General features: G+C 34.6%; 1 protein-coding gene across 1 annotated transcript; it reads right to left on the bottom strand.

Annotated features, from left to right (window-relative positions):
• Positions 1-5,379: 5,379 nt before the first annotated feature.
• On the bottom strand, positions 5,380-6,543 carry LOC148950924 (uncharacterized). The gene has a single exon (XM_089090953.1). It carries the CDS (start codon positions 6,541-6,543, stop codon positions 5,380-5,382), a length of 1,164 nt encoding a protein of 387 aa, XP_088947079.1.
• Positions 6,544-13,826: the final 7,283 nt, after the last annotated feature.

The following is a 13,826-nucleotide window of genomic DNA, read 5'->3' as shown; positions in this document are numbered from 1 at the left end:
ACACATAACAATGTAATGCATAATATATTTTTAATGAAATAATGCTATGTAGAATATTAATATAAAAATATATTATGATACATTATTAATATCAATGATCAACTTTGGAGATTTTGAATCTGTTCCATAAAATAGTTCACAATGTTCTCTCTTGATATTGTAGCTATTGTCTTCTCTTAGTTCGTAATGAGTAGAATAATCATTATTCCATTTAGAGTCATACACAATTTTTACTGGTGTCTCGTCAATAGGCTCAATATGCTTTTCGTCTTTGGTATTATTTTGTTCATTGACTGTTTGATCAATGGCAGTAACGTTTGCTGGTGCTTTTTTTTCATCGATTCATCTTTATATTCCATAGTGATATTTTCTGACAATGCCCTTTTTATTTTTCTGGCAATTTCACTGTCTATTATCACATTTTTTTTTACACAGGTAACAGTTTCGGCACGTAGACAAGATATGGTTTACGATATTGGTAGAAGAGTAGGTCTTTCTTTTACTGACCTTCCGTTGAATGCTAATATCCGAAAGCTGACGATTGGTTTTATCAGTAGGTAATGTGTTACCTGCAACAGTAGCATGGAGTTTTCCTCTATTATTATGAATTATTTTTATGTTACTAATTTCTTTGAACGAAATCATCTCTAGAGATTTCATTCTCATATAAATATAACCATAAGAACTACTTATTCTTGCTACTCCGAAGAAATTTAATTTCTTTCTGTCATGACAATACAAATATACATTTCCAATAGTGTTTCCACTTGTACTTGTCTCATAGTTTAAATACTTCTCCTTGTCGGCATTCAATGCTACAATAACATTGTCATGTGAACAGACTTTATGAAAATGCTCCATCTTAACTTTTTTTTAAGATATGCCTTATGTGTTTGTTGTTCCACTGCGTAAAAAAATACTGATTTAATACATGCAATCGACTAAGTAGTGTCAATAACCAGACATAGAATACCAGTGGGAAAGCCACATAGTGCCCCTGAGAAATCATAGAGTACAATTGTTAGAGCCGTAAGCATATCTTGTCATTTTAAGATACGTACGAAAAAAAAACAAAAAAAAAAATAAATAAAGTTGAATAATTTCGAAGTTTAAAAAAAAGTTTGTTTTTATGAAAAAATATTGAATTAGAACCATCAGTCCTCATCATTATGAGTATCCAAAACTGGACATAAGTTTCACATTTGAATGAGAGAATTGTATTTTCGATAATTTTCTTACAAGAAAGTAGAGTTTACTGTCAAAAACCCTTATTAGCTCAGATTTTACGGAAATAGTTTTATTTTTCGATCCAAAGATGGACTCAAGTTTCACATTTGAACCAGAGAATTGTATTTTCCATAATTTTCATACAAAAAACTAGAGTTTACGGTCAAAAACCCTTATTAGCTCAGATTTTACGGAAATAATTTTATTGTTCGATTCAAAAATAGATTTAAGTTTCACATTTGAACCAGAGAATTGTATTTTCCATAATTTTCTTACAAAAAACTAGAGTTTACGGCCAAAAACTATTATTAGCTCAGATTTTACAGAAATAGTTTATTTTTCGATCCATAACGGGACTTAAGTTTCACCTATGAGCCAACGAATTGTATTTTCCATAATTTTCTTACAAAAAACTAGAGTTTACGGTCAAAAACCCTTATTAGCTTAGATTTTACTGAAATATTTTATTTTTCCATCCAAAATGGACCTAAGTTTCACATTTGAACGAGTGAATTGTATTTTCCATAATTTTCTTACAGGAAACTAGAATTTACGGTCAAAAATCCTTATTAGCTCAGATTTTACAGAAATAATTTTATTTTTCGATCCAAAAATAGACTTAAGTTTCACATTTGAACCAGAGAATTGTATTTTCCATAATTTTTTTACAAAAAACTAGATACGGCCAAAAACCCTTATTAGCTCAGATTTTACAGAAATAATTTATTTTTTGATCCATAACTGGACTTAAGTTTCAATTATGAGCCAACGAATTATATTTTCCATAATTTTTGTACCAAAAACTAGAGTTTACGGTCATAGAACCCTTATTAGCTTAGATTCTACGGAAATAGTTTTATTTTTCGATCCAAAATGGAACTAAGTTTCACATTTGAACGAGAGAATTGTATTTTCCATAATTTTCTTACAGGAAACTAGAGTTTACGGTCAAAAACCCTTATTAGCTCAGATTTTACGGAAATAGTTTTATTTTTCGATCCAAAAATAGACTTAAGTTTCACATTTGAACCAGAGAATTGTATTTTCCATAATCTTCTTACAAAAAACTAGAGTTTACGGCCAAAACCCTTACTAGCTCAGATTTTACAGAAATAGTTAATTTTCGATCCATAACTGGACTTAAGTTTCTCCTATGAGCCAACGAATTGTATTCTCCATAATTTTCTTACAAAAAACTAGAGTTTACGGTCAATAACCCTTATTAGCTCAGATTTTATGGAAATAGTTTTATTTCTCGATCCAAAAATGGACTTAAGTTTCACATTTGAACCAGAGAATTGTATTTTCCATAATTTTCTTACAAATAACTAGAGTTTACGGTAAAAACCCTTATTAGCTCAGATTTCACAGAAATAGTTTATTTTTCGATTCATAACTGGACTTAATTTTCACCTATGAGCCAATGAATTGTATTTTTCATAATTTTCTTACAAAAAACTAGAGTTTACGGTCAAGAAACCCTTATTAGCTCAGATTTTACTGAAATAGTTTTATTTTTCGACCCAAAAATAGACTTAAGTTTCACATTTGAATCAGAGAATTGTATTTTCCATAATTTTCTTCCAAAAAACTAGAGTTTACGGCCAAAAACCCTTATTAGCTCAGAATTTACAGAAATAGTTTATTTTTCGATCCATAACTGGACTTAAGTTTCACCTATGAGCCAACGAATTGTATTTTCCATAATTTTCTTACAAAAAACTAGAGTATACGGTCAAAAACCGTTATTAGCTCAGATTTTAGGCTAGCAATCCCCCCCCCCCCACTATCACACTATAGCTAATCTAAGATATCCTTCTGCCATTAACCCATTACCCAACAAAAATTTTTTCAAAGATCTCTTGTTAAAAAACTCTATTTCAAGTCATCCACACGTGTTTTTCTCTTGCAACTCGCCCCCACTATCAAATTGTAACTGCTCTAAGAGATCCTTCTGCCATCAACCAATCCCCCCAAAAATATTTTTTCAGAGATTTCTTGTTATAAATTTTTATTTTAATTCATCCACACGGGTTTTTCACTAGCAACTCGCCCCCCCCCCTATCACACTATAAGTACTCTAAGAGATCCTTCTGCCATCAACCAATCCCCCAAAAAATATATTTTCAGAGATTTCTTGTTAAAAAAATTTATTTCAAGTTATCCACACGATTTTTTCGCTAGCAACTCGCCCCCCACTATCACACTATATCTACTCTAAGAGATCCTTATGCAATCAACCCCCCCCCCCCCCCCAAAAAAACATTTTTTCAGAGATTTCTTGTTAAAATTTTTTATTTCAAGTCATCCACACGGGTTTTTCGCTAGCAACTCTCCCCTCCACTATCACACTATAACTACTCTAAGAGATCCTTCTGCCCCCCCCCAAAAAAAACAATATTTTTTCAGAGATTTCTTGTTAAAAAAAATTTATTTCAAGTCATTCACACGGGGTTTTCACTCTCAACTAGCCCCCCACTATCACCCTATCACTACTCTTAGAGAGCCTTCTGCCCTCAACCCCTCCCCCCAAAAACATTTTTTCAGAGATTTCTTGTTAAAAAAAAATTTTCAAGTCATCCACACGGATTTTTCGCTAGCAACTCGGCCCACAGTACAGCACTATAAGTACTCTAAGACACCCTGCTCCCATCACCCCACCACTTGTGTATTATACAGAACACATCGAAGAAGTAAAACTATCCATTATTAAAATTCTTTTCTTGCCATCTACATCTCTCTTAGTATCAAATTTTTAGTATACTATAACGTTAAACTCTATTTTAAATTGACAACACTGTTCAAACACCACTTGTGTATTATACAGTACACATCGAAGAAGTAAAGCTATCCGTTATTAAAATTCTTATCTTGCCATCTAAATCTCTCTTAGTATCAAATGTTTAGTATACTATAACGTTAAACTCTATTTTAAATTGACAACACTGTTCAAAAACCACTTGTGTATTATACATTACACATCGAAGAAGTAAAGCTATCCGTTATTAAAATTCTTTTCTTGCCATCTACATCTTTCTTAGTATCAACTTTTTGGTATAGTAGAACGTTAAATTCTATTTTAAATTGACAACACTGTTCAAACACCACTTGTGCATTATACAGTGCACATCAAAGAAGTAAAGCTATCCGTTATCAATATTCTTTTCTTACCATCTACATCTCTCTTAGTATCAAATTGCTAGTATACTAAAACGTTAAACTCTATTTTAAATTGACAACACTGTTTAAACATCACTTGTGTATTATACAGTACACATCGAAGAAGTAAAGCTAGGTTAAGTCATATTTTTTCCCTATTATTCAATTAATATCGTTCGTATAGTCCAATTCGCAAATGCTAAACCCTTTTTTTTCTCCACCTTCATACGATCCAGTTCGCAAATGCTATCTACCGACACATTCATATCTAACTATTCTTGGCTAAAGGCAATTGTCCAAAAAAATCAGAAACCGCTCTTGATAGCACATACTTCAAAGAAATGGTACAGTGGATAACAAATGGGTTATAGACAGCTTTTCCTACAAAATCATTCCTAAATACGCAATTCGACAATCTCTAGTTTTCGATTTAAAAAAGAAAAATCTCAACCATACTCTCAAAACATGTTTGACCACTTTATAGCTTTGCCAGCTTTTTTAAAATGTGCACGTGAAACTGATGTGTATATTCTTGTGCAATTGATATCAATAGCAAAAAACAGTCTAATTGTCTGATTGTCTTATACAATCTCGACTATACTCTCAAAACGTGTTTGACCACTTTATAGGTTTGCCAGCTTTTTTAAAATGTCTACGTGAAACTCTAGTGTCTCAGGTGTAAGTTTCAAATAGCGACGAAGACCACACTGCCTTTCCATCATAAACAAATAAGTAGAACAACAGGGAAATTTTTATACAAGACAGTGGAGCGCAACTTTAAATGAATATTTCGACCCTATATCCAAGGACCGTCCTCAGCAAAAGAGAATAAAAACACTATAAAAGAAACTTACATTAAAATTCAATCATTATAACTGTTTAAAAAAATATTTTAAAACAGCCGTAATATCATTACTTCAAGGAAGTTCAACCAGGACTGGTACTCCGAACGAAATGGACGGAGAACAATTCATTCAGATGGAATTAAAATATTTACATACAAGCTTTTAAAGCTAGTCTCGCCTTCTTGGCAGCCAGCCTAGATGGTCTATTCGTAAGAGGTTGAGTGGAGTTATTTACTGGTTTTTTAATATAATTAGTCAAATCATTTTTAATTAAATTTGTGAATAGGGCATTAAGCGAATATTCCCCCAAATCTCTATTTAAAGAAATACTACTATTTATTTTGATTTTAATTTCAATTGCCTCTCGAACAACCTGTTTTATGCCTAAATCATTGTTAATAAGGCAAGTTTCTTCAAAAAGCATTTTATGACTAGGGTTATCATATATGTGACTGCTTAAAGCAGAATCAAAGGAAATATTTGAATTATTAAAATTTAAAGCTTTAGTTATGTCATCTTTGTGTTGTTGCAGGCGTTTTTCTAAATTTTGATGGGTTCTACCAACATAAAAATGGCCACAGTCACATGGTATTTGATAAACCCCTCTCCTGCGAGTAACTGGGGTTATATCTTTACCAGAATTTAAGAAATTCATGATATTAAAATTATTTGTAAATACGACATAATAATTATTTTGTGTGCTAACTTTTTTTAAACTTGTAGTGACTTTTGGAATATATGGAAGGTAAATTATATTTGTGGGCTTCAAGGGAGCTTCGTATTGTAAAAGACCCTTGATTTTACGAGAGTGTCTTGCCAGTCTTTGGGTAATTGTATTACTAATATAGACAATAGGATAACCATTTCCAAAAAGAATGTCTCTAATAAAATTTAGTTCATCTGTGATGTAAGATTCAGAGCAAATGTGTTGGGCATGATCAACAAGAGATGTAACAACCCCTCTTTTGAGTTGTGGGGGGTGATTGGATTTAAAATTTAGATATCTGTTATTTTGTGTGGGTTTTCTGTAAATTGTAAAATCCAGTTTATCAATGTCACGAATAATTAAAACATCCAGAAACGGTAATTTATTTGCATTTTCAATTTCTAATGTAAATTGTAAATTTCGGTCATATGTATTAAGGGGATCTAGAAAGCCCCTAAGTTCATTTTCCCCATAATGCCAGAGCGATATTACATCATCCACATAACACCCCCAATAGACATTTTTTAAGAAATATGAATTTAAGGCCCAATTTTCAAGGTGTTCTACATAAATGTCCACTAATAACCCGGATAGTGGTGCTCCCATTGGGTAACCATTTTTTTGTTGATAAAAAGTACGGAACTAAAAATACATCGCATACTTATTACAAATTTAGACTAGGGACATTAAAACCTCACAATCTATTCCTGCTGTTGAATCTTCAATTAAATGATAGTTTTCTTCTATTTTATTTTTTTAGTAACTGCTCAGATATTGCTACATCAATATTTGTCTACATAGAAACTATGTCGAAACTACTTACTGTTGTATTTTCTCAAATGCTTGCACTTTTAAGTGTTTCTACTAAATCTACCGAATTACATATGTACGATTTTTGGGAATAAAGTAACGGTTTGAAGGCTGTACATAACCACTTTCCAATTTTGGAAGCAGGGACTTTCGTACATGCTACAATTGGCCTTAAGGGAATACCTTGCGTGTGTAATTTCGGTAAACCGTAAAACTTTGGGCAAAAGCTACCTCGGGGGAGAAATTTATTATACAATTGTGGGGTGATTTTGCCATTTTGTTTTTGAGTCTTTAATTCGGTTATAATTTTATTCGCAAACTTATCAGTATGGCCGTGAGTCATGGAAGTATATGTATTTGTGTCATTTAAGTGTGAATAAATTTTATTGTCGTAATCTAAGGTATCCATGACTACAAGTGAATTTTCCTTGTTTGATTTAGTTATTATAATTGAAGGGTCTTTGCGAAGATTAGACAAGATTTTCATGTCGTGCGAAATTTCTGGTGTCAAATTAGTATGAGATGTTATTTTTTTTTTTTTTTTTTTTTTTTTTTTTTTTTTTTTTTTTTTTGCTGCCGTAAAGTGTATTAATAAAACAAGACCTTACTTCATCTGGGTTAGAAATGGATGTGTAGTGTTTGTGCAAAGAAGATTCTAAGGAGGAAACAATATCTGCCACAGGAACTTGTTTTGGTGGAAAAGAAAATGTTGGGCCTTTTTCAAGAGTTTGGATTTCCTTAGGTTCAAGAGCTCTAGAGGAGAGATTAACAATAGCGGGTCCTGGAGTAAACTTCGGGGGAGTAAATTTCCCGTCAGTAGAGAGGACCCTATAACTCGTGACCCCACACCATATATGGGCATAGAGTCATTAGGGAGAACACGTGGTTAATGGGGTCAATGACCTAAATTTCCAAGGTCGATGTTGTTGTTGTGGTAAGTGCACGCTCTCAGCGAATGTTATGAGTTTCCCGGAATTTGGAACACCTGTGCTGTCGACCTCAATTCACCTATCGTGAATCAATTATTCCCCTTAGAAACAACAAATTAATTCCCCTTTCTTGACAGATCAATCAACCAATGACATCATCTGTCAGACTTTAAAGATTTTCGCCTAGAAACGATTCTCCAGGAATAGATCCAAGTCATTAATGTCTTTGCCTCGGAAACAACTCTTTTGGTCGAACTCCAAAGAATATTAATAACCAAAGGCCATGGAAACAATTCTCCAAGAAACATCTTAGCGATGAATTGTTTTAGCGCGGGAATCAGGTTTCTTATTAATTTGAAATGCATTAGCGCAGAGATGCCAAAAACAAAAGGAACACACTGAATTACGTTTAGGGATTATTTGGGGGAAACTGTTTTAGACAGGTTATGGAACTATTTTGGCGAAACAGTTAGACATTTTAAAAGATGATTTTTGAAGAGATTTTAGAAGACAATTTAATGGTGAAACTCTGTGGTCGTTATAATACACAAGTTTCATTTGAACAGTGTTGTGAGGTCCTCTAACCCAACCCCAAAGGGTTCCAATCCTCCTACCCCAACCCCGAAGGAAGCCCCCGGTCCTCAAAGGCCCCCAAGCTCCCAAAGGGCCACCGGTGCCCCCAAAGGCCCACCCAGACCCCCAAAGGCCATCCCCGGGCCCCCCAAAGGCCCATCGAGCTCTCAAAGGACCAACGGGGTCCCAAAGGCCCTCCACCGGTCCCCAAATGTCCCCCAGGCCCCCAACTGCCCCCCGGACCCCCAAAGGCCCTCCCTGTGCCCCAAAGGCCCTCCCTGTGCCCCAAAGGCCCTCCCCCGGCCCCCAAAGGTCCCCCGGACCAGAGAAGCGCTGCCGGGATGCGCCGTGGGCCAGGAAAGCGCCGCAGGATGTGCCGCAGGGATGCGCCGCGGGTCAGGAAAGCGCCGCAGGGGATGCGCCGCAGGGAGGCACCGCAGGAAAGCGCCGCAGGATGCGCCGCGGGGATGCGCCGCAAAAAAAAAGTAAACTAAAAAGTAAAAATTTCGAAATGTGATCCCCCAAACGCCCTCCTCAGACCCCCAAAGGCCCTCCCCTGGTCCTCAAAGGTCCCCTGGGCTCCCAAAGGGCCAACCGGCCCCCAAGGGTCCCCCGGGCCCCCAACGGTCCACCCCCAGTCCTCAAAGGTCCACTGGGCTCCCAAAAGACCACCCAATCCTCAAGGGACCCGGATCCCCAAACGCCCTCCCTGGGCCCCAAAGGTCCTCCTCCGGTCCCCATACATGCACACAAAAACTTACACACCCACAAAAACTTACACACACACAAAACTTACACACACACACGAAAACTTACACAAACACACGAAATCTAACACACACACGAAAAAAATTACACACACACACAAAAAATTACACACACACACACACACAAAAACTTACAATTTCTCACTAAAAGTAACATCAAAATAAAAACTTACATGAACTCAAACTCCTACACATACAAACACATAAAACTTACACACACACACACACGAAAACACACACACACACACCAAAACTTACACACTCACAAAAAATTACACACACACACACACAAAAACTAACACACACACACACACACACACAAAATTATACACAAAAAAACAAACATCTCATACAATAAAAAACCAATACACACACACACACACACACAAAATTACACACACACACAAACCACTTACCTCACACAGAAAAAGATAGGACACACAAAAACATACACACACACACACAAAAACTTAGACACCACCACAAAATAAAACGAGAACCAACAATCAAACATGCACACAAACTATTAAACCCACGCACAAACTTACACACACACACAAAAACTTACACACACAAAAAAAAACACACACACACACACACAAAAATGAAAACAAACACACACACGCCAAAAATAAAACACACACACCAAAACTTACACACACACACACAAAAAAAAAAACACACACAAAAACAAAAAATAACAAAAGCAAACGAAAAAAAAAAAGAACAAAAAAAAATAAATGCGCAAACACAAATACACACACACACACACACAAATAAAAAAAAACACCAAAAAAGAACTAACAAACAAAAAATAAAAAACATACACACACACAAAATAATACACAAACACACACACACACACACAAAAACTTAAAACTGAACACAAAAAAAACAAACAAAAACACTCAAAAAAAATAGCAAACACACACACACAAAAAAAACTTACACACACACACAAACTAGAAACAATAAACAATAACTCAAACAATTAAACACACAAAAACTGACACACACACACACACACAAAAAATTACACATTCACACTAAAACTTACATCCAAAAAAAAACTTACATTCACACAAAAACTTAAAAACACACACAAACAAACAAAAATTACACAAACACACAAACGAAAACTAAAACACACACGCCAAAACTTACACACACACAAAAACAAACACACACACACACACACACACACACAAACTTACACATGAACACAAAAAGAAATCACAAAAACACGCACAAAAACTTACACACACACACACTCACAAAAATTACACACACACACGCCACAACTTACACACACACACGCCAAAACTTACAACCACAAAAAATAAAACATGCACACGAACACTTACACAAACACACACGAAAACGTACACACACACGCCAAAACTTACACACACACACACACACACAAAATATCAAACACACACACACACAAAAAAAAAAAAACAAGAAAACGAAAAATAAAAAGAAAACAAAAACTAAAATTCACACAAAAAATTACACACACACACACACACAAAACTTACACACACACACACACACACACACGAAAACTCACACACACACGCAAAAAATTACAAAAAAAAAAAAAAATACAAACAAACAAAAACATAAACAAAATCTTAAAAATGAACACAAAAAAAACTCAAACACATACGCAAAAAAAATTAAAAAAACACAAACACCCAAAACAACAAAAAAAAAAAACCAAAAAATAAAAATAAACTCCAAAACATACACACAAACAAACTAAAACACAAACAAACAAACACACTTACAAACAAAAAACAAAAAAAACACACAAAAAAAAACATACAAACACACACAAAAACACACACACACAAACAAACAAACAGAAAACAAAATAATATATAAAAAAGAAAAAGATAATACAAACAAAAAAATACACACACACACAAACACTAACACCCACACGCAAAAACTTACATTCACACAAAAAATAAAATTCAAACACAAACATACACACACACACAAAAAAAAACACACACGCAAAAAAAATTACACACACACACAAAAACTTACATACACACCCACGAAAACTTACAAACACACGCAAAAAAATACACACACACACAAAAACTAACACAAACACACACACACACACACACAAACATAAACAACCAAACGAAAAATAACATGCACACAAAAAAAAAAACACACACACACGAAAACTAACACACACACGACAAAACTTACACACACAAAAGCTGAGACACACAAAAACTAACACACACACACACACAAAAATCTTACACACACACTCAAAAAATAACACACCCACACAATAAAACTTACACACAAAAACTTACACACACACACACACAAAAAAAAAAAAACACACACGTGCAAAAAAAAAAACACACAAACAAAAAAACAAACACACACACACTAACACATAAGCAAACACAAACACTAACACACACTCACACAAACTTACACACACACACAAAAACTTACAAACACACAAACAATAAAACAAACGCACACACACTAACACTAACACACACACACTCAAAAAATAACACACACACAAAAACTTACACAAACACACACACACACTCAAACTGACACATGCACACGAAAACTAACAATCACATTGGAACTATCACGCACACAAAAACTTACACACACTCTCAAAAACTAACACGCACACAAAAAAACATACAGACACACACGAACACATACACACACACACGAACACTTCCACACACACGACAAAACAAACACACACACAAAAAATTAAAAACAAAAAAACTTACACACACACCCAAACACACACAAACTTACACACACACACAAACACACACACACACACTTACACACACACACACACAAACTTACACACACACACACACACACAGCTTACACACACACACAAACTTACACACACACACAAAAACTTATACACACACACAAAAACTTACATGCACACACAAAACTTACATGCACACAAAAACTTACACACACACACAAATAATTACACACACACACACACAAACTCACACACACACAAAAACTTACACATACACACACACACACAAACACATACACATGCACACGAACACTTACATGCAAAAAAAAACTTACACACACACACACACACACACACACAAACGAGAACTTACACACACACACGTCAACACTTACACACACAAAAGCTTAGACACACAAACACTTACACACACACACACACACACACACTACACACACACACACAAACTTACACCCACACGCAAAAACTTACATGCACACAAAAACTTACACACACACTCAAACTTACACACACACAAAAACTTACACACACACACACACACACACAAACTTACACACACACACAAAAACTTAACACACACACACACAAACACATACACACACACACAAACACACACACACACACCAAAACAAACACACACACACAAAAACTAACACACACACACACACAAACACACACACACACACACACAAACTTACACACACACACAAAAACTTACACACACACACACACACACACACACACACAAAATAAAAATAACACACACACACACACACACACACACAAGAACTTACACACACACAAAAACACACACACACACAAACACACACACACACACACACAAAAACACACACACACACACAAACTTACACACACACACAAAAACATACACACACACACAAAACTTACACACACACACAAAAACTAACACACAAACACAAACACACTAACACACACACACACAAACAAACATACACACACACTCACAAAAAAAAACGCACAAACACAAACACACACAAAAAACTTACAAACACACACAAACACATACAAACAAACAAAAACACACAAAAAAATACACCCACACAAAAAAGCTAAGACACACAAAAACTTACACACACACACAAAAAATAAAACACAAAAGCCAAAAAATACAATCACACAAAAACTAAAAATAAAAAACAAAAATACACACACACACACACACACAATACTAACACAAACGCGCAAAATATAGCACACACACACACAAAAAAAATAAAGATCAAACAATATTACACACACACACACACACAAACAAATTAACATTCACAAGAAAAAATAATTGCACACTAAAAACAATATACAAACACACCAACACATTAAAAAAAACACACACACACGACAAAACTAAAACACGCAAAATCTAAGACACACAAAAACTTAAAAACACACACAAACACAAAAAATAACACACGCACTCAAAAAATAACACCAACACGCAAAATATTAAATTCAAAGAAAACCTTAAATTTACTCAAAAAATTACACACACACTACCAACTAAACACACGCACAAAAACTAACACACAAACAAAAACAATTACAAGCACACATTAAGACATATGCACACACACACACACACACAAACATAAACACAAACACAAAAAAAAAGAACAAGCCAAATAAAAAGAACATAAAAAATAAAAAGCAAAAACAATCTGAAAAACACGCACAAAATCTTACACGCACACACACAAACTAAAACACACACACTAAAACTTACACACACTCTCTAACACTTACACACACAAACACACAAAAAATAACAAAAACACACATTAAAACTTACACAAACACACACGAAAAAATAAACACAGACGACAAAACTTACACACACACAAAAACATACACACACACACACACAAAAAAACAAACACAAGCACACGAAAAATAACAAGAAAACAAAAACTTATATTCACACAAAAACTTAAACACACACACACACACACACACACACACACA

The sequence above is a fragment of the Artemia sp. Qi Xiang Cuo genome, chromosome 6 (genome assembly GCF_049724085.1).
Source record: "Artemia sp. Qi Xiang Cuo chromosome 6, ASM4972408v1, whole genome shotgun sequence".
Classification (NCBI taxonomy): Eukaryota; Metazoa; Arthropoda; class Branchiopoda; order Anostraca; family Artemiidae; genus Artemia; species Artemia sp. Qi Xiang Cuo.
The sequence above is the reverse complement of the archived record's forward strand: the minus strand, read 5'-3'. Positions and strand labels throughout refer to the sequence as shown.